Source organism: Neopelma chrysocephalum, unplaced genomic scaffold, assembly GCF_003984885.1.
Source record: "Neopelma chrysocephalum unplaced genomic scaffold, ASM398488v2 Primary Assembly neopelma1_43, whole genome shotgun sequence".
Lineage (NCBI taxonomy): Eukaryota > Metazoa > Chordata > Aves > Passeriformes > Pipridae > Neopelma > Neopelma chrysocephalum.
In genome coordinates, this window is record NW_020897702.1 from 5,522,799 (window position 1) to 5,544,702 (window position 21,904).

A 21,904-nucleotide genomic window follows, 5' to 3' on the forward strand; every position below is an offset into this window, starting at 1 on the left:
AGTAAGTAACCGTAAGTAAGTAACCGTAAGTAAGTAACCGTAAGTAACCCTGTAAGCGGAACAGTAAGCAGCAATAGGTAACTAAGCAGAACAGTAAGCAGCCCACCAGTCCTTGGCCACAAAACAGCTCTCCAACTCCCCAAATAAAATGACCTCCAGGTATCTCGGCATGAGGCAACCAATGGAAACCGCTGCTTGTAATAAAACCGTCTTATTTCCTGCAGAATGGTTAAGGGTTTGGGTTTTATTAAAACAATGGAAATTTAAACTACTACTTGAATATACAATTTTACTTCTGAGAATGAATTATTTTCAAGAAAATATAATTTTCCCTCTACATAATAGAGGAAACAAAAAAATTCATTCCTTTCTACTGATACCTTTGTCACATATGGTAACTTTTTAGAAGATACTGAGACAGTAAAATGGAGGTAGATATCTGCATGTTTGTTTCCTTCTTTTCTATTTCATTTGAGATAGATTCCCATCCCTACTCACTGAGCAGTCTTCAGTGTGGCATTTCTTGAGCAAGAGGGCCTATAGCCCACAGAGATTTTCTCTCAAATATGAGATCAAACAGGGAGACAGAGTTAAGGAGACAAAGCAACAATACAAATCAATGCAGAAGGCAGTAGTTTCAGTATGGTAAAACTCTTAAGATCTGTCAAAGCATTACATCAAGGCACTTTAAGGCAGGATCCACAAGAAGTATGGAATTCTTTAAATTCTTCTAATTCCTACAAAGCATAAGATCAGCATGGGAAAACCCAAGAAATGCTTATTTGCAAATTTTTATCAATTACAGGTGGGAACTGCCTGTGGTAAGTTAACCCCAGCCAGCAGTTAAGCCCCATATAGCCACTTTCTCACTCTTCTCAGTCAGATGTGAGTGGAAGAACAAAAAAAAGGCAAGCAAATTTTTGAGTGAAGATAAGACAGTTTAACAAGTGAAGGAAAGGGGAAATAAAGAAGCACCAAACCCACAACAAAACAACAGAAGCAATGCAAAGGCAATCACTCACAACTTCCCACAAGAAGACTGATGCCTAGCCAGTCTCAAAAGGGAGGACAGGCAGAATGGGAAATAGAGAAAGCCTGAACACTGTCCGCAATAGCCAAAACACTGGTGGGTTATCAACACTACTTTAGCCACAAATCTAAACCACTGCATCCTACAGACTGCTATGGATAAGATTAACTGCATGGCAGACAGACCCAGTACAGCATGGAAGACCAGCCTCTCAATGGTGAATGAGGTTACAGTGTTTAAGGATACACTGTGCCAGTCCTTATAACTCAAGAATTTTTGTTTAATCAGCATAAATTCACATCTTAAATTTATGCTAAACATCTTGGTGAATTAACTGTACCAGAAGACTGCATGATAGTTCAGCAACTATGCATCCATACCAAAATGTCATCAGACTTCCTGTGGCCTGATGGACACATCTGTACCAGACACAGACTATTCCTTGGTGAAAGATGCAGATATTAGTAAGAGATCTAGAAAATAATATTAATTTTCTCTTTTCCTGTCCTATTTTAAGTCTGTCCTACTCTTTACTCCAGAGGTAGCAGCTATCACTTAGCTAGAAAATTCAATCTCTATACATCAAGTCTGATTCAGCTTGGAGAGCACACTAAGAACCCATCACCAAAGCTGGTCCAGAATATCACATAAAGGTGAGAAAATTTTGAGTACTGCAGCAGAAAGCTTTCCTGTCTGCATTGTGAGGCAACATAGATATAATTCTCAGTCATTTGTGCTAGAGGTAGTCAATCCTGCAGACTTGGAGATTCACAGCATTCCTTGCTTTTTCCTCCCCAATCCACCTTGATTGCTCCCTTTCTTGCCTTTTATCTTTCCTCTAAACATCCCAACAGTCCTCTCAAATGCCCAATAAAACCCCTATCCTCCTATATGATCCACAGCAATCTGCTTTCCTTCTCATCAGTTACAAAGCCCCCGCTGGCCCTCCTCAAGGACACATCTCAGAAGTTCCTTCTGTGGTCCATCACCAATGTTTTAGGAGCTCTGACCTTTGTTACTGTCACTGATGGCAGCTGTTACTGTTTGTGCATCTGTGCACTCAGTTTATCATTATTACTGGTTCCTGCCTTTGCCTCTTGTGCTAAATAGCTGTTAAATACAGTCTGCTTAAAAAACCTGATGGGTTTGGTCAAAGCCAGACAGCTACAGGCACCCCAGTGAAGAGGATGGCTAACATACAGCAACAAAAACATCAGAATAAGGAAACGATCGCTGCAGTGGTGACAGATGATTCTTGAATCACTGTCTTGGAAAGGTTGAAACTCTCAGAGTGACAAATGCAAACAGTGTCTGAAGGGCAGAAAGAGCTCATGCAGATCATAACATAACACACGGTCTGTAACAAGCATTTTCAGCAACCTCAGTCTCCATGAATCAGGCCTCTCTAGCCCACGTGACATATGCCTCTCCTACCAGATGATACGATTTGTGTCCAGCAGCTGACAGAGTTCAAACAAAGACAGTTCAGACAAAGTAGACTGCAAGAAACATGGTCTGAGTATCGGTATGATGCCTGCTAATGATAAAAACTTGGTTTTGGCCTAATGACTCTGATACCTAATTGCTTCTGTCTCTCCTAGCTCAGTTCTGTAGAACACAAAGAGAAAGACAAAAACTATGTGTCTGGCTCTCAGTAAATTGCCTTCCTTTTCATTTGCGTATCACATGATGATTCAAATCTATTCTCTCAACCAGAAAGGTTTCCCTTTTATTGGTTAGACCCTCTTTAAAGAAGGAAGACCTTTAAAGAAATAGAAATCAGCAAATGCTGAAGATGCCAACACATCTGGTTTGACTTGAGTGTTAGAAGCCCACGTTGTCCCTGACTGGTCTTGTCCTTGCTTTCATATTGTTCAAGATCCAGCAAGGGAAACAGCATCCCTAAGTGCAAGTCCTGGGCTTGCACTGAGGTTCCTCCACCTCCCTCTTGAAATGCAGAAATACTCCTTCCACAGCCATACGGCAGCTGGGGGACAGTAAAGGAAAGTGACCCAACGATGCATAAAATCGTTAAATTGTTTCACAAACCAGGACAAAGTGGAGTAAGCCAGGATGTTATTAAATAATCAACAGCAGCATTAAGGGAGTCTGGCAAACTGCTGCATGACTAAAGCCAATCTTTGCTTTCACTAACAACAATTATCTTTCACATCAAATATGAGCTGAACTCAGCACAATTCTTTATGAACATGACCTCCTTCCTCCGGTGATATTCCCACATTTCCCATAAAGCTCTCCACCACTACAGCACTTCTCATGAGCCAAGACACTGCACTCTTCACATAAGTGAGGATTTCTAGCTATACCGCAAATGCCATTCCACCCCGCTCTTGATGCTTGCTAATCTTTGTGGTCTGTGGGGAATGTTAACCTGTGTAGTGCTGCAATATTACCTTGCTTCTAAAATTCAAGTTGCATCAGGGAGGTTTAAATTAGTTATCAGGAAAAATTTCTTCACCCAAAGGCTTGTTAAGCAGTGGAACAGGCTGCCCAGGGAAGTTGGTTGTGTCACCATCCTTGGAGGTATCTAAAAGACATGCAGATATGGTGCTAAACCACTGGTTTACTGGTAGATTTGGCAATGCTGGGTTAATGGTTGGACTTGATGATACAGGTCTTTCCAAACCTAAACAATTCTATAACTCTATAAATGGAGCACAGACTCATTTGTTAGAGCAATTGGCCAGGTGACCTGGTCTAGAAGGAGTTTCTCTGATGTCCTGATCAGGACATTAAGCTGTTTTAGAATAAGCAGCTCCTTGTCCTCACAGCTTTCATTTGAGTGCTATGCAACACACCTCTCCCAAAGCTTAGGACAGTCAGAAAGCTGGCTACACACAAAGTCATCAGCAATATCAACCAAACATTCATTTAAACAAAATTCACTGTTGTGTTATCTTTGCTAGTTTAATGGCATAAATTCAAACTCTAATCATAATCTCATTCTTCAAAAAGATTCACATCAGTTTCACCAAAGGATCCAGCAACAAACATCATATATTAACAGTCATGCCATGGCCTTAAGATGGAAAAATGGGCAAACAAGGACTTGGAACAGAAAGCAGATTGCAGTTGATGCAGAAAGACAATTTTCAGACTATAAGGCGACCAACAAAGATTTAGTCATCCTGTAACAGATAAGATGCCAGTGGAATTACTGCTACAACAGATGAGTATAGGCAGTAGTGAGACATTACCTGAAACACCATGCATAATTCTGGCCAATTCAGGGAAGATTAATTCCAACTGCAACAGGGCAAAGAAAGATCAAGCCTATGTCCAGAAGAAGAGAGAGCCTTCAAGGCTCAAAGGAAACAAGCAAGGCTCAAGGTTCAAAGGAAACCAGCAAGCCAAGCCAAAATGCTTAGAGCCTGCCAAAATAAAGCCAGAGAAGAAACAGTCTGTATCTCTTTTTAAAATGAAAGCAGAAAAGCTATTCTAACTGACAATATTATCATAAATGGGTATGAATTAATCATGATTAATTTTGGCTTAAGGGCTGAATAATATTTATAGAGTCACTACTACAATGAGACTTGGGAACTGCCTTCAGAGATTTTTCTTTTCCTTACACATTTAACTTGTAGTTTGCTAAATTTTTGAAGGTACACTTTGCTCGTCTACAAGAGCAGGAGCAGAATATGATGACTCCAGAGATGTCACCCAGTTCTAAGCCACAAAAAAATCTGAAAAAGCCTTCAAATCATTATTCTTGGTTTCCTAACAAACACTGGAGCTCTACTCAAGTACTTTAAACTTGTTATTTAAACGAAACCCCAAATTTTATTACACAAGTTCTTAAATCCTAAGTTGCCTTAGCTGCTACCCAGTAGATTCAAGATCTGTTTGCCTCAATGTAAATATAATTTTACAGTTTCATACTCTCATGAGTCAGATATTCCACAATACTAAAAAAAGAACAGAATACCTGCTCAAAGTACATGCTGTTTTCCTTTCAGAAGTGTTCAAATGAAAGCTTACAAAGGCAATGTAACAAAGTTATAATACTGCTCACTCTAAGAATTTGTTATGAAGCTGACAATACATTTCTGAAGCTCCAGTTTTTCAGACAAAGCAAAAATTTCACATGGTTAAATATTTTATTTTTTTTCAAGTCCTAAATATGCAAAAAAGAAGCCTGACAACACAAAATATCAAGAGGAAAAAAACATATTTCTGTTTTTAACTTCCACCATTTCTAAAACAAATGAGTCCTATGTGATCTCACATGCACATCAATATTTATTAGCATCTCCTATGTCCAAACACATTCAGAGTATTAGAAGAGGCATTATTAAAGGTCCTCTGAAAGTAAGGAGATGGACAAAGAACCCAGATGAGGCAGACACTGGATGTCAAGCTTAGTCAAATTCTGCTGTTCACAGAAAATGTGATTCCTAAGGATTTAAATTAAAACATTTAATCACAATACCTTAATATCTTTGTCTCACTGCCGTAGAACTAAAAGTAATGCTACCCTCTCTCTACACAAAATCTCTCAAGAATATTGTTTGCAGCCCAGTAACATAGCTTGATAAAGTTATTGGGATGGGTTTTCGTTCTTTACCAAGGGAAGGTGTTGAAGACTGAGAATCCTGGAGTCACCCAGTTTAGCTTCTGCCTTATGGGGCCTCTCTGGCTGCTGCAAGCTGCAGAGTCCTTGGTCACCCTCAGACCTGCTCTGAAAGACCCCTTACACCCTTCTTCCAGCCCTTCCACTGGCAGAGGGAAAAGAGGCTTGATAATCATGTAAAGATATGCTCTTATCACCAAGGACATAGAAGCCCCAATGCGTGGGGAGGACCAGTTCACCTCTAGAGTAGCCTCCTCTGCCAAGTTCAACTCAGCCAAGACCACTTATGAACAGCAGCTCCCTTCTCACCTTCTACAGGGCACAGGCCTGCTGCTCCAGCTCTGCCACTACCTCTGCCACCTTCTAGGCCAGAAGCTGAAAACCAAGGTGATGAAGCAGATGCAGAGATGAGCAGGCCTGCTGCAGAGGCTCTCCCTTTCCCGGGAGTTATGTTAAGCCACAGTGCAGCCAAAGGATAGTTCAACTCAGCTTGCTCACTCAATAGGAAACTAACAGAACTGCTCATCTTCCCTTTGGTGAAGATGAACGTCCAAAGTCTACAGTCACACTGTCACCTCATCCAACACAGAAGACATCACCTTTTGTGGTAACAGCCTGCATTTGTTACAACAGGAAACCATAAAATCCTGTGAATGCCTCTAAGGCCCTGGCAGCCTCAAGGCCGTTTTAACTTGCACAAGCTGGATATGGTTTTTGACAGACACCACAGAGACAGGAGACATTGTCCACCCCAGATCTGTCACATTCAGCATTTCCATCACTGAAAGTGTCTGCTACCATACCTCGCACTTCCTCTTTGGAGACAAGTCAAAACCTAATGGTATCATATAAAAAGACTATGTGTTTTATATGTTCCATATAAAACAGCTTTTCCAGGATATTTCTGTCAACCAGACCAGGCATCAAAAAACAAATCTGCATGTAAAAAGACCTGTAAAAAGACCCGTAAAAAGACCCATAAAAAGAAAAAACAAACAACTCCCCCACAGCTAAACAACAAAAAGCCAAACAAAATCCCAACTCCAGCAAGTCTTCACTGGCCAAAGGAAGCATATGCAAGAAAAGTACTTGCAAACCTCCTGAAACTGAACAAAAAATGCTAATCAACACAAAAAAATGTCACTTGTTTGGTTCAAAACCTAAGACTCCTGTATAGGAAACTGCCCAAGCCAAAATCCTGAAGCTCTGTTTAAAGCCTGGTTAACTACTTCAGCGTCCTACAGCCTTGAAGAATTCTCTTGCTTTGCGAACTGTGAAATAGCATTTGCTGCACTATTCCAGGTGGATAGGCTTTAATGACTTTCTTCAATGTGATTAAATCAGAAGATGAGGAATCAATCATTTGGGCTTGTATGTTTTGCATATTTTTATACAAATCTTCTCACCATTCTATCCCTCTGCTCTCCCATTTAACACAAATTCTTGGCATGCTGAGCATGCAGTTTTTAGTGCCTGCTTAAATCCTCAGAAGTGAAATTGCAGATCACAAAATAGATACCCGGAATCCCAGGCACCACACAGATCTGCAGAGAAAAAGAAATGAGCAGCCAAATGTGTGGTTAAGGTTCTGAAAGAGGCAGGATTCACAAATGTTTATCATGATGGATGAGTGGGGAAAAGATTAAGGAAGAATATATAAGTCTTCAACTATCTTGATGTTAAGCATACTGATTCAATTAGCACAGTAACTGTTAACTCCACCAGCTAGGCAAAACAGTTTACATAAAATGATAGAAAAAGGAGGTTGAGGGGGTTTCACAATCAAGTAACAGACTAGCTAGGTTCTTGAACACTAGGTCCAAGTTCTCATGCTGCAGAGAAGTACAGAAACATACAAAGTCTTTCACATACATATATATTTTGAGCTCATCCCATCACCAAGTCAGCTGTTTAAACTCAGGTCTCTGACCTAGTTCAAACTTTTCCCTACAAATGATGAAAGTCGATAATTATTTTATTTTTCTGAAGCTGTTCTTCATCTCAGGTGTCTGTATCAAACTTATGTCTCGAAAGAGTAAGTTACGGACATTTTTAAACATAAAAGTCATTCAATACTCCAAAACTGAACCCGCATATACTAGACAAAAGCCATAGCAGAGTTGTAAAAACTAGAGTTCTACTGGGATTTATACCAAACTACACTCTTCCCAGATTTTCACAGCTCTCCAGAGAAACTGAAATGGATATAGCTCATATGCAAATGGAATCATCCTAATTCCTCTTAATAGCACCATGCTTGTAAAATGCATTAATCAGGGTAGTCCAGAACACACTGTAACAAAGTCTGGCATGCAGCCTTGACTTTTTAAGCACAACAAAAATAATTTTATTAGTTAGACGTACAGATCACGTTAGGGTACAAATGTTAACTCTGTAGCATTTTCATACATAAACAGTATGATTATTATCCTCAATTTGATCCATCTCCATATAAGGTTCATTTTGCTCCTTTTACAATATTAACTGATAGAAGGGGTGGGGGAAAAAAAAAATCTATTTAGCAAAACACCATAAAAAACACCATTCGGGGGGGGGGAGGGGGAATCTCCTGTTCACTCCAAACAGCAACATCAAAAGAATGGCAAGAAAAAGAGATTCAAGTCCATGGTGAATTATTAATTCAACTGCATGAAAATTCAACCACAGTATTAGGAGTTGCAAGCCTGGAAGCACAACCAGAAACAAAGTCAACAACAGCTCAGTAAACGCTAATTCAGGTTTCTCTTTCTACCTCTACGCCTGCTTTTGGGCTCCACTCCCCTCTTTACTCTCAATATCTGCTTTCTTGGCACCTTTGGTATGTTCAGCACATTTCCCTCCTTCCCTCACCTAACCCTGTTCCACGTGGGTCCTGTGTTGTACTGCTGTTCTCTTCAAAGGGCATATGCTGCAGCAGCTCAGAGAAAAGAAAAAGCCTTCCTGCTGCTCGCTCCTTTTCCATCAATACTGGTGACCTTGCTGCGCAAAGAGGATGAGCGCACAACACTCCTCAAGCCACACAATGAGGCCAAATTCTTCCGTTAGCCAAGTTAATGATTCTCTTAACAGACAAAGTAAGCTAGGGTCCTGTCTAGAGCAGAGACATCTCCCCCTAACATCAGCCAGGCTTCTCCTGCCAAATTTTAGCAGAACAAACTCTTCAAATCTTTTTAGGTAAATCACTGCAGAAAGACAAAAATTTATCCCAAATTCATCTGAAATGGTAGCTGACATTTCCTAAAGATATTCAGTCAGAGTCACAATATTTGGAAAATTTCCACCAAAATGGTTGAAATTAGCAAAATTTAAGACCCTGTTTTCTGTTCATTTAGTTCAGACCGAATGTCCACAACAGCGGAAGACTCAACTTTCATCACTGGACAGAAAGAGTATCTCCTGAAGAACAGTCTTTGTGCATCGTTTCTTTCATCTCATTCAGTTCAAGGACTAATGTTTTTGATATCACAAAGTCAACTGGAATTTGACAAAGTGGGAAAGCCTGGTACTAACTTCAGTCAAGAAAATGAAATTAGGGTAAAGTTTTATACTCTTGAGGAATATGGACTGAAAATAAACTATACCCTTCCCACACACCCCCTGAAATTATGTGCATGTCCTTTTAGTATGCAATTTCACTTGAAACATTTCAATAACAATAAACCCAAGCAGCAGTAAAACACAAGAACATAAAACAGTTCAGAATACCGGTTTTACCAGTATTGCTTTGGAAGCTTGTTGTAAACCATAACTACATCACATTATTCACCAGTTTCTAACAACATGAAATATACAAATACAAACCTGAAAAACTGAATGAAATGTTTAAATAATATTCATGGCTGTATCACAGCCTCTGAGGCAACTTCAGTTTAGTTTGAAGTCTTTGCTTAAATAGAAGTTAATATGTTTTAATCATTGTAAACCAATAGGAACTAATCTCTTTAGGAAATGAAGTACTAATGCAAAAACTCAGATCAAATGTGTAATTTAAGTCACTAATTACAATCATGTTTTTAAAGCACTTGTAATGGGTTTATTACCCTCCCTGGGAGGGAAAAAGAACTAGATAGACCACCTGATTCATATTGTGCCAATAAGGTATTCCATACCATGTTACGTCAGCTCAGATATAAAAGAGATGAGAAGGAAGCAAGGCTCTCTTCCAGGTAGCTGTGTGGAACAGTCGGGCCATGTCTTCGGAGGAGAAGAGCGTTCTCGCGGGGAAGTTGTCTTTATTGTTAGTTCTCTGTGTGTATAGTGTTTATAGTTTTTTTCCTCTTTGTGTAAATATTAAACCACCTTTCTTAGCAGGTTCAGTTTCGCAGTTTTTTGTTAGTTGTTTTTTGTTTTTGTTTTTTTTTTTTACTTTTCCCTCTTTCCTCCTCCCCTCTCCTCTGGGGGGAGGCTGGGCACAGGCCCAGTGGATACCTGGCATTCAGCCAAGGTAAACAATAACACCACTGCATTTAAATATGGTTTGCCCTAAGGCAGGCAGTAAATTGTAACTTAAAAACCCTGTCCTTTTTAGACAGCAAACATAACAGGTACATAAAATCTTTCATGACATTTGTACTTACTTTATACCTCTATGATAAAGACATAGTACACGTAGCAGAATAACAAGATTCAGCAAACAAAACCCAGCATGCAAATGCAAGTCAACACTTTCAATAAGTCTGGCTAGTAGAAAGAACTGTTACTTACTGCTATTTCTCTGCATGCAGACATAGAAATTCCAGTACCTTCAATCTGCTTTAAAGCGTAATCTTTATCATCTTTCCTGTGAAAGAGAAAAAGAAGGGTTTTTTTAAAAAAATTGCACCATGAATTCTAAATGAGCTCTTCAACACCATTCAGAGGACAGCTTTTAATTAATACAAATTCTGCATCTTATTTTCTTTTGATTCTTTACTAGTTTAATGTCTGGATATCAAGCTAAACCTTAACTACCACACTACCTTGATAAAGCTAAAATATGTCTGCTCTCATTACACTGAGATGATTTTAAAACCTTTTTTTTAAATACAATGATTAATATTTCTTCCATTCCTTCCTTATTAAAAAGAAAACAAAGCAAGCAATTAGCACACACTAGAAATAAGCCTAGCTAGGGTTGTATCTCACATAAATTTATTACTTTTTCCCCCACCCCTTCTATCAATTAATATTGTAAAAGGAGCAAAATGAACCTTATATGGAGATGGATCAAATTGAGGATAATAAATTTCCTCATATTTTAATGAATTCTTGAGTAGCCCAGAACTAATGTCACATTAAAACATCTTTTTTTTTCTCCTACCAAAATGTGCCTGAAAATTTTATTCCTATCAAGCTAATAAGACTACTAAGATCGATTAAAAAAACCACCAGATATTTGTGCAATCTGAAGAATCCAAAAGTGGGTTCCAGTGCAAGGTGTCCCTGTCCATAGCAGGGGGTCTAGAACTAGAAGACCTTGAAGGTGCCTTCCAACCCAAACCATTCTACAATTCTATAAAATGTTTATTCAGCTTTAAACATATATAACATGTAAACAAACCACCATCACCTATCCTTGTACTTGAACCAGTATGCACCTTACAGTCACTTATTTAAAATGCAAGCCTATTAGTAACTCCAGCCACCAAAAGCAAAATGAAGAAGATATACACTGCAGCAAAAGAAGATACTGAACTCTTGCCCATTCTCAGCCTCAAAGACTCAAAACTTTTAAGAGATGGAATGCTTGTCCTTCCCACTTGTGAGCTGGTATCCACAGCACCCCTGGGGGGCATGACACTTAACAGTATTGCCTTCAATATTTGGAACACTAGTATAGCTTAGAATCTCTAGGTTACATAAGAAAACATATTAATTTTTAATGAATCCAGCTTTCAGCACTGTGAAGAGTCATCCTAAAAAAATGCAACTCAAATATCCGAAAGGCAAATAAAAACAAACTGTAGCTAAGCATTGAAAACATATACACTTGTTTCCTGCAGCTCTTGCTAACTATTTGCAAGGCTTTGAATTGCTTTCTTCCTACCTGAAACACATGCTTTCCCCTATTCATCACTACCCAGGGAAGAGAGAAGAAGTGAAAAACAAATGGACAAAATCTGAACACAGCTCATTAAAAGAAGGAACAAAACAGCAAATGGACAAAAGCAGATTTCAGCAAGAGGTCAGTTACATGGATGCAGCAAGATAACAGACAAGAAAATACACAAGATCTGACACAAACATGAAAAAAAGTAGGTAAGACAATGACAGCAATAAAAAGCTTGCATATAATAAAACCTGAAATTTGCCAGCCTAGAAGAGAAAGAGCCAATGCTGAGCACAACTCACATGTGGCCAAAACGAGGTGTTATACAATCCCTTAGTTCTCACGTTAGAGGAAAACAAGTTGTATGAAGCCCAAAAGCAAGAAGCCCTTATGGTATTAAGCACATAATTGAACTGTGCAACTCATGATGACAGAATATTACAGGGATCAAAAGCATAAACGGATATAAGATTAAATTACACAAATTTGCAGCTACTACTCCATGAGCAGCTACTGAACATAATCCCAATCTGCACAGAGATTTCCTATGCTGCTCATAGAAAAAGACGGGAAAATTTTCTCAGCTGAAAATTGTTTTACCCTCTGCCTTAAGATATCAATGGCTTGCAGCTGTTACTGGACAAGTGTGAAGCAAAATGGATTGGACTAGAAGTTATTCTCATTGCCCTCTGTGCTCATCTACTTAGTTTTGAGGTGTTTGGAGAGATCTCTTTCATGAGCAGCGCTACCACACAGCTGCTACTGTTACACACATCACCACTGACTGACTAGGGAGCAAAACTGGTCAGACTAAAGGTTATTCTCATTGTCCTGTTGCTTATCTGCTTAGATTTCAAGGTACTTGAAGGAGAACTCAGTATAATAAGAAGTACTACGATGTAACTGGTGATATTACAAGCATTTCTGGTAGCACCGTCTACAACGAAGCCTGACATACATTTAAGACAGTACAACTATTTTTAATTGGTCAAATTTTTAACAAATTAAATATGGACTAAAATTTTCCATATCAGATGGCAGACCCTCTCTGGAAATTTTCAGAAAAAATACCTCAGGTGTTTCCTAGAACAAAATTGGAAAAAGACACTTTCAGCTGTGTTTGTTAACTCTCATAATCAGTGCTTTAATGTTGAAATATGACATGATGGCTCAAAAACATAGCATTTGGTCTTCTCAAAGCAATGGATGAGTATGAAGTCTCTGAAAATTATTTTTCTCACATTAAAAGCCAGTTAAAGAGCGGAGATCCCGAGCTCCACTGCCCAACTTTGCTTTGCCCTTACACTGACCCAGGGCTGTGGGGAATGAACTGCTTGCTCCTCTTCTCTGCCCAGGTTCTGCATATGGAAACCCAGAACAAGTGGCCTCTGCCCTGTCCTCCATCTATCCAAGTATTCTAGAGGAAATATAAGCACGGTGAAAAGAAGGAAAATAAATTACAGTTTACGGATAAAGTCCATTTTTAGCCCCATAGTACTGTCTCCTCCAGAGTGTGAACAAAATAACCAAAGGCTTCCAAGACTTAAATTCTCTGAATTGTGCTGGCACAGTTGAGGTACAAAGTAATAAACCAATTTCCAAACGTCTCTAAAACCTGTTCTACTCAGAGGCTGCTAACACACCATGGTTACCCATTACACCACTAGTACCAGCTCCTCTCTTTACAAAAGCAGGAAAACCCTACTTCTACCTTTGAGTCAAGTGAGATTTTCTTTATAAAACCTAGTGTAATTCTTTGTGAGCCAAGGGAATTGGGAAAGTGGCTTTTAAAGGGAGTGATAAGAGTTTACAAAAGTGTTAGGAAGCCAAAAGAAAGGCCAAACATGATGACAAAGCTCCTTTTACAAAACTCAAACATATTTTGCCAGTAGTCTGTTTAGAGCATAACAGCAGCCCAAATGGCTTCCCCAAGATTTTGGATAAGGGTAATTTCCTCCTCTGAAGATAAAGAGACATGTTTGATGGAAAAAAAAAAAAAACAAAAAACAAAAAACAGAAAAAAGCAAACAATAAGGGAAAAAAAAGGGGAAATAAAAGCCCTGTTTATAAACAACTTCCACAGCTAACTGTAACACAGTAGCAGCTCACATTTTAGTGGCCCCATACCATACAAGAGTAGGTGTTGCTCTTACAAGCTTGAATAAAAAAATTGCCATCTTAAAGAGAATTAAGTTTTTATTATAACGCTGCTTCAAAACATTATTTTTTTTAAGTTCTACTAAATTTAGAATTACAAGAGCACCATAAGAAACATTCAGTCTCCGAAAAAATAAAAATCAAAAGTAACAGGAAGAGACACCTGCTGAATGTGAGCACATTGCAAAGCTTTAGTATTAAAAAGTTTGATATTTCAAACCCTAATTTAGAAGGATACTTTAAGCACAAATACGTTCAGCAAGTGTGAAAAAATATCTCAGAGATGGAAAAAAAGGAGACCTATGACATAAAAGGCAGATTAAAAAAAAAATAATACTGTTATTTCATCTCACATATCATAAATTTTGTAGAGATGTATTGACACAATACTACAAAATATCCTTCATTTGCATCATTAGAACAGTTTAAAATTCAATTCAGTAATAAATATAGCAGAATAAAGTATCAAAGCCTTAAAATCAGGGATAATCATTCTAAATTTACATTACAGTTAAAAATCTCAAATTCAAAATTAACTGGTCGATGTAGGAATAGTTTTGTCCTCATAAAGAAGAAAATGTAAAACTTGACTGCAATTAAACATTTGAGGGAAACAGGCTCTACAGTCTTCAACTACCACAGGGAACCGCAGCATCTCTTCTATGGAAAACTAAGCAATCTTTTAATTGTTCGTACCTCTTAATCCCTAAAGAATAAGAAGCCTGATAATGAAAAGATAAGCCTACCAATAAAATATGTGGGGGTTTTTTTGATTTCTCTAGGTTAAAATACAAAAATCAAACACAATGGCAAGTTATAACATTTAGGAGACTTGGCATTTTCACTTTGTGGCATCATTCCCTGCCTCTTCCCCCACGTCACAGCAGTGGTATTTTTTGTTTTCTTTTTCAATAAATGAAAATCACCCTAGACATACAAGACAGGAAGTGAAGTCAACAGGAAGCAGTAATTCAGTTCTTGGGAAGCATATGAATAAACAAATGCAGTTTTTGAAGAGAAAAGATTTTATAAATTTATACTGAATGCCAATATTATAATCACAGCAAACATTTAAACACCCACCAAAACAATATATAATTTTCTAGAAAGCGCAGCAAGATCAGGGCAAACTGGTACCCATTCAAATGATGACTTGCAAGAATAGAATTATCTGTTTTCTCTTCCAATACCATAATCATGGCACCAATAATCTTGCCGGAATAAAACATTTACACCAAGAATTCTATTGCATTTTGTACCTATTACCAACCCAGAAAATAAGTGTGTTGAAGAATCAAGTGACAAAGGACAGAAGAGAGGCTGAGGTTTTCAATGATTCCTTGACACTGGTTTTCACATCACATTACACTTTCACAACTACACATTCCCAAGGCTAGTCCTGGTGAAAGGAAGTAGAGGAAAACCAAATTAGGGACATCAACAAATTGGACAGACACAAGACCGGGGGGCTGCATTCAAGGGTGCTTAATGGAGCTGGCAAATGTCACTGCAAAGCCACTCTGTCATCTGCAAAAGGTCATGGTGCTCAATGGCAGATTCCTGACGATCAGAAAAGGGCAAATATCAGGACCCTCTGAGGGAGGAAAAAAGGTTCAGTGATATTATAGGCCAATCAGCCTAACCTCAGTCCATGGAAAGGTTATGCAGCAAATCCTCCTGGGAAGCTATTTTCAGGCCCATGAAGGAAAATAAATGAGTGGGAACAGCTGGCAAGGATTTTCCAGGGTAAGTTGTGTCTGGTCAACCTGAGTGTCCCATACAATGAGAGGACTAGCTCTATGGACAGTGAAAAAGCACTGGATGTTACCTCCACCTTAGCAAAGCTTGTGACATGATCTCATCTTACACTAGGCCAAATTAGAGAGCCTAGACAGCATGTGGCTGCGTAGGGTTGAGCTGCTAGACTTAAACCTCAACAAGTACATCCAAGATATACAGCCTTTATAACTAAATAACACAGTAAGTATTAAATTTACTAGGCTTTATTGACACAATCCAACTGGCTGAGACTGAAAAAAAGCTTCAAATTGAAAAAACATTTAAATGCATGAAACCCAGCAGTTATCATTGCATACATGTCAATGTACAAAGCTGAACAGGTATAACTCTACAGAATGAGACGGAACAGTTCTGTGAGGATAGAGGGTAACAGTCAAATAGCAAAAATCATGTGCATCACCAAAAAATAAATCATACAGGAAAACAGCTTGGTACAAAGGCTGAGAAATTGCATTATAAGCACCTGACTTCCCAGAAAGCACATTTAGGTCAAAACTTTTGTCAAACTAATTAGCACACACAGTAGGTCTCATCACTGATCCTGTACCTTCAGGTAAAATAAAGACCAAAATCTTACAAATCATTCTCTCAAAAAATCTGAGCTAACAGTGATGAAATGATAACCACTTCCACTGTTTGTAATTTCCTTTTTTCAAAACCTGCTGGGTTTCATATATTTAAATGTGTTGAAATTGTGTTGATAAAAAGAACTGAAAACTACCAGTGAAGTTTTGCCCAATGGTTTGCTGCTGAAAGAACCCCATCTTCATCCACACACACACTCCTGCCCTTTGTGCTAGAACCCAGGCACTCATTTTCCAATGGAGATGAGCTTATTCAGGGAGTGGAAATATACATTTTCAAGTTTTTATTTGGTAGACTTTCTGACCCATTAGTAAGCTGAAGTGGCCTTCTGACTGCTCAGATGAGCACTGGAGTTATCTAAAGGTATAAAGCAGACCTAGCAAAGTACAGCAGTTTCTGTTCACATTTAAGCTGAAGTTCGGTTATCTTCTAACCACTACTTTCTTTCCACATCAGCTTGATGCAATACACTCACCTTTGCCAGAAAGCTGCAGCTAAGTGCGACACCCCTTGCAGAAGTAATTCTGGTAACTGGAAAAACTCACTACAGCTAAAGCAGTAAACTTTTTCAAAATACAGACACAAGATAAGCTAGAATTATGTTCTTCCCTTATAGCTGTTTGAGGGGGGACTTGAAAGTTATTTTAGCTTTACTGATGCTCTAAGCATACAACACAAAACTTGATTATTCTAAAGACACTTAATTTTGCAAGGGCCGTTTGTGGGTTTTGTTTGACCACATTTCAGCTAAAATAAGTTGGACGAAACAAAACCAGAAGACAAATATGAGCCCAAATTATTGTTTCTTCATTTGACTGCACTTAGAAACATTTTGAAAAATGTGGTAGTCCTATAACATGCATTAAGCCTACAGAAAATAGGTTAACATTATCTTCTCTATTATAAACTGTGCACTACACAACCAAACCATGACTATTTTTAAAAGTTCAGATTTATTCAAGCCCAGAGTATTTAAATGTATTTACAATCAGATTAAAGTTTATCCCATCATAAATTCCAGCTTGTTCCTTTCAAGGAAAAAATCTGCCAAAAATCAGACAAAAATCAGAGATTCTGTCATGAAAGCCTCTTATGTATTAATATATGAGAAAGGATCATGAATAATATAATCCACTCAGAAAATCTGTGAGTCTGAACTACTTTGTCAAGCATTTCAGCTAAAAACAGTAGTTTACAACTGTTCTTCTCTTCTCTACAAAGTTACCTGCAAAGAGGGGATGAGAATAAAGGAATACCTCTTTCCCGGAAGAGGTGTGCAGAGAAGAGAATGAAGTGCAGCTGGTACGAGTTAATCTGCAGATGATGATAAATTCAGTTCATAAAGTAGTGCGACTTCTTATATATTTGCACTTGCCACTAAGAGCAGCACCTCCCACTGGTTTTAATGTAGCTGCCAGCATCAGTATGTGCTTCAGTGTCACACACTCACAACAGTGCTCACTCCCAAAGGGGACATTTCAGATTACTTCCATATTTCTGCAGTAATAAATGCTATTTACTTCTCCAACTTCAAAGATGAGATTCATGAAGTAAGAATAAAAAAATGCTTGGAAGCATGTTAAGAATAATAGTAATCGACTGTCTAGAGCCTTCCCCAAATCTTCATGTGTGAACCCTAGCCATGATGATGATGATGATGATGATAAAGATGATGAATCGACTGTCTAGAATCAGCTAGAGCTGGATGGAGCCTCCAAAAAATAAAGCATCCCTGCTAAACTTGCATGTTGCAGAGACTTCATATTTAATTTTAATTACCCCACTGATCTCTCCTTTCCCTCATTTTCTTCCAGAGAAGTAACAAAAATATATTACCATCTTAATGCTAGGCAGTAAATATCTTCCAAGTTTGTCAATAAGTTCTACCTGAATTAAAATTTAACTTCAAGAAGGTCTAACAGAAAGAGCTATATGTAAATACTAAACAACTCAGCAGAAGAAAAAAATTAAAGATTTATCTCTAAGGCAACATTTAAATAAATTTGCATGGTTGAGGTTGGGGTTTTTTCAAGACAGGTACACAATGCACAGAAAAAGGAGAGAGGCAAAAGACAGCATATTAGGAAGCAGAGGAAAAAAAGCTAGTTTGTGCTCTTGCTTATTGCTATAAGCCTCCCTCCCCACCCCCCCCATATAGCTTATCCTGAAAGAAAAGCAATGTTTCAGAATGACAAAGTCTTGTGAACAGTTTAATATGCAATTTTTATAAACTGTGTGCTTTAAGAAAAAGAAAAAACTTTTCAAAAGGATAGAAGTGCATAAGGTACACAGTTTGTGGATGAAGCCTATTTCATGGACTTGGATCTAATTTTACAAGATGTCATATGAAAATAAATACACATTAACTCACCAAAATGCTAACACAAAGAAATTACTGCAGGGGGAAAATGCACTAACAGAACTGAATTTATTAAGGGTCTAGCTAAGGCATCCATACTTTTTCCATTCCCAAAATACTTAAAAGACATGGCAAGACTGCTGGGCCAGAACAGCATCATTATTCTTATCAGATAGCAAGGCTTCTGCTGAGAATATTTTCTACTTCAAAATAAATCCTTCAATAATCAGAGCTTTCAATGGGTAAAGAAAAGGTAATTTCCACAGCTGGAGGAAAAACCATCAACAGCAAGCTAATAAACACTAGGGCTTCTGAGACAGCTGATGTGGTGAATGTCAATTACTGATTCACTTTTTTCCTTTTGTTCTTAGATTTTTTTTAAATTAACACTTTTCACCACAACATGTAGTTTGGCAAGAAGTTCAAAGTAACCAAGTAAATTCAACGATGCATAGTACATGTGGTTCTTCTGATCTAAGAATTTGCTGCTGTCAAAAGGAAGGCTTTTTTTGACATCTCTGGCCTGCTGCTGCAGAAAAATCCTCTCCCTTATGCCGGCTCTGATCTGTGCCGCACTCTATGATATGATTCACCTCCTGCACTTTCCAAAAAGTCATCCACTTCTAAAAAAGAAGTTAACTAATGTTAACTAAGTTGACTAACATGAGTCAACTAATTCTGTCAGTTCACAGCAGGGCGATGAGTATCAAAACCAGCACTAATAAACTATGTGGTAAGAGCAAAGGCAACAAAGGAATGAGTAGAGGAGAGAGACAGAGATGGAGCAGAAAAAGCAAGATGCCATTCACTTCACCCCCTGCTTTCTGATGGTGGTGAAACCACAAGGAGTTCAACTGGCCATAATTCAAAAAAATTGAAAAACATACCAAGCCAATCTTGACCTGCAATTAACTCCGGCACAAAAGTTCCACAGCGAAGAGAATCCCTGGGATTTGATTACTTTTTCCTCCTTTATCCCACAAAACTGTAATTTGACAGCCAGCCTAAAATTTAAGTTTTAAACCACGCAATTATGAAGATCATGCCCATGGCACTAGTTGACAGGCAGCAAACCCATACTCCAGACTCAAAGCTCCATGCTGCTTTATTAAAGGTCGTGGCAGTTTTAGCAGTACTTTTATAGGAAGCAAAACAAGAGGTGCCAATGCAAATTTTCTCTAAAGGAAAAGATTGCTGTATTTCATCTGCACTTTCCTCCTGTTCTCAGATTGTTCTTAAGTCATCTCATTATTTCTACCACTTCAGAAACCAGAAGTTGCATAAAGAGGGCACAGCCTTCCAAACCATCTGTTTTGAAAAGGAAACAACAAACTGGACTAAAGCACTGAGCTAAACTGAAGAAAATCATAATTTCATTAGTTATTTTTGGTCCATTTTTCTTCAGTAGTCAAATCTGTGAGATTATTTGGTTTACATGGAAGAAATTACATATTTTTTGCTTTAAAAAACTGCTGTGATGAGAAGCTTTTTAAGTCACAACTTTGCCTGGGAGCTACAGGTTCATATATTATATTTTCTTATTTAATAGCCCTTAATGGATTTTTCTATCTTCTCAATGACACTCATGATTTTAGAGGCTTTCCCTGTCCCTCACTCTCACAAAGAAGAGTCCCTCTCTAAGGGAATAACTGAAGTTTTCATACAGACACCACTCAACATTTCTTAGTATTGTTGTTGGTCCACCTTAGGCCTACTATACTCTGTCTGGGATGAAGGGATTAGAAGCACCTACAATACTGAAAATAAGATTTACAGCAACAGTGACACTGTGCTTTGTGCTCCACTCCATTGCTAGTAAGTCCTGTGATTCTCTCAGCTTTTTAGCAATTACATGCACTGAACTGGCACTTTCACAAAACTGTCATTATGAACTGCACAATCTTTTTCTTAAGTAATAAAAACCTCAGAGACTACAGTTGCGTGCATATAAAGAAAGGACCATTTTCCCAAACGCATCCCTCCCAAACACATGGGGTATGACATGTTATTGGAGGAGGACTTTGTGATCAATATCATGAGGACCAAGCCTTCATGATCAGTCCTTGCCTTCACTATCCCAAGTAACACTCACTCATCAGCAAAGCTGCTTCCCAACTGTTTATGACAAGTGATTTCCAAACAAAACTTCTGAGCAGCATAGATTCCTGAGAGATACCGCTAATGACCTCTCACCATTAATTCACATCTCTAGCTTCTCCATCCAGAGGAGGACTGCCTCTAAGTTCAGCTTAAATCTTTGGTAGCTGACTTAACAGAATGTCTTTTGGAAATCTAGCTAGATTACATCAACTGCATTGCCCTAACCTCCATTGAAGGATATTAATAGACTTATAAAGTGCTGAACGTGTTTTGTAAGGCTGTTGTCTCTCCATCTCAGCACTTTTCATGTGTCCACTATCTCTGCTCTTGGTTCACCTTACCAGTTAGTAGTTTTCACTCTTCCAAAAAGTCCTTCCAAAAGCTGATCTCACCACTGCCCCTTTCCAGTCTTTCCTAACTGGGTCGATTTAAAGCACACAGTTATGCTTTCTGGTTAGAAGTTTGCTCCTTCAGATGTGCAAACACATCTCACCTCGACAACTGACTGCTCTTCACTTTGTTCAAATAGGCCTTTTCCCAAACCCTACAGTTTGAGTCAGATCCCCCAATGAATGCCTTCACCTCCAGTCATTTAAGTTCTTTCACAATGTATGGACAAAGTAACAGCTTTTCTCTTGCTGTCCTTTCATCTTCTATAAACACTCCTTTTATCGCTCAGTGGTGCCTTGATTCTACAGATAGCACTGCAGGACTGAGGTATCAGAAAAGATGGAGGGGAAAAAAATATTAATTTCATGCTATTCTCAAGTACTGTCTCAAGGTGGAGGGAGCTTCCACGTGTTTTTGAGGGCTGGGGTAGAAGGGGGTTGCCAAGGAGGCTCTCATATTACAGTTTTACACTTAGCCTACAATCACTTACCTTCTATTTCTTTATTCATAACTCATATTCATTTTTCAGAGAACATATCCTCACACCCAGGGGCTTCCTTTATTTTAAGATTTCAGCATGTCAGATTTTTTTAATTGATGTGTTTACAGTGCATACTCGCTCACTCTCACTCACTAAGAGCCCAGCAAAGCTTCAGAAGTGATTCCCAGGTTGTTTGCAACACTTCACCTTCTTGGCTCTTTTTCAGCTTTAAGAGGCCACCTCCTCCTATCATCACCTCCCTTATTTTCTAACCAAAGTGGTAGTTCAAGCAAATTTTTTAACCTTGTATAGATTCAAGATCTTTCAGCAGCAAAGAACAAACCATGTTTGTCACCCACAGTCCTCAGTAATACCCTTTC

General features: G+C 38.5%; 1 protein-coding gene across 3 annotated transcripts in view; it reads right to left on the reverse strand.

Moving 5' to 3' along the window:
• The window catches only part of CDK8 (cyclin dependent kinase 8), a 73,689-nt gene that overhangs the window by 39,406 nt on the left and 12,379 nt on the right, over nucleotides 1-21,904 (reverse strand). For all 3 annotated transcript variants that reach the window (XM_027677847.1, XM_027677846.1, XM_027677845.1), the window contains exon 2: nucleotides 10,329-10,404. In XM_027677847.1, the coding sequence (XP_027533648.1) occupies nucleotides 10,329-10,404 (76 nt within the window). The remainder of the gene's footprint in view (nucleotides 1-10,328; nucleotides 10,405-21,904) is intronic.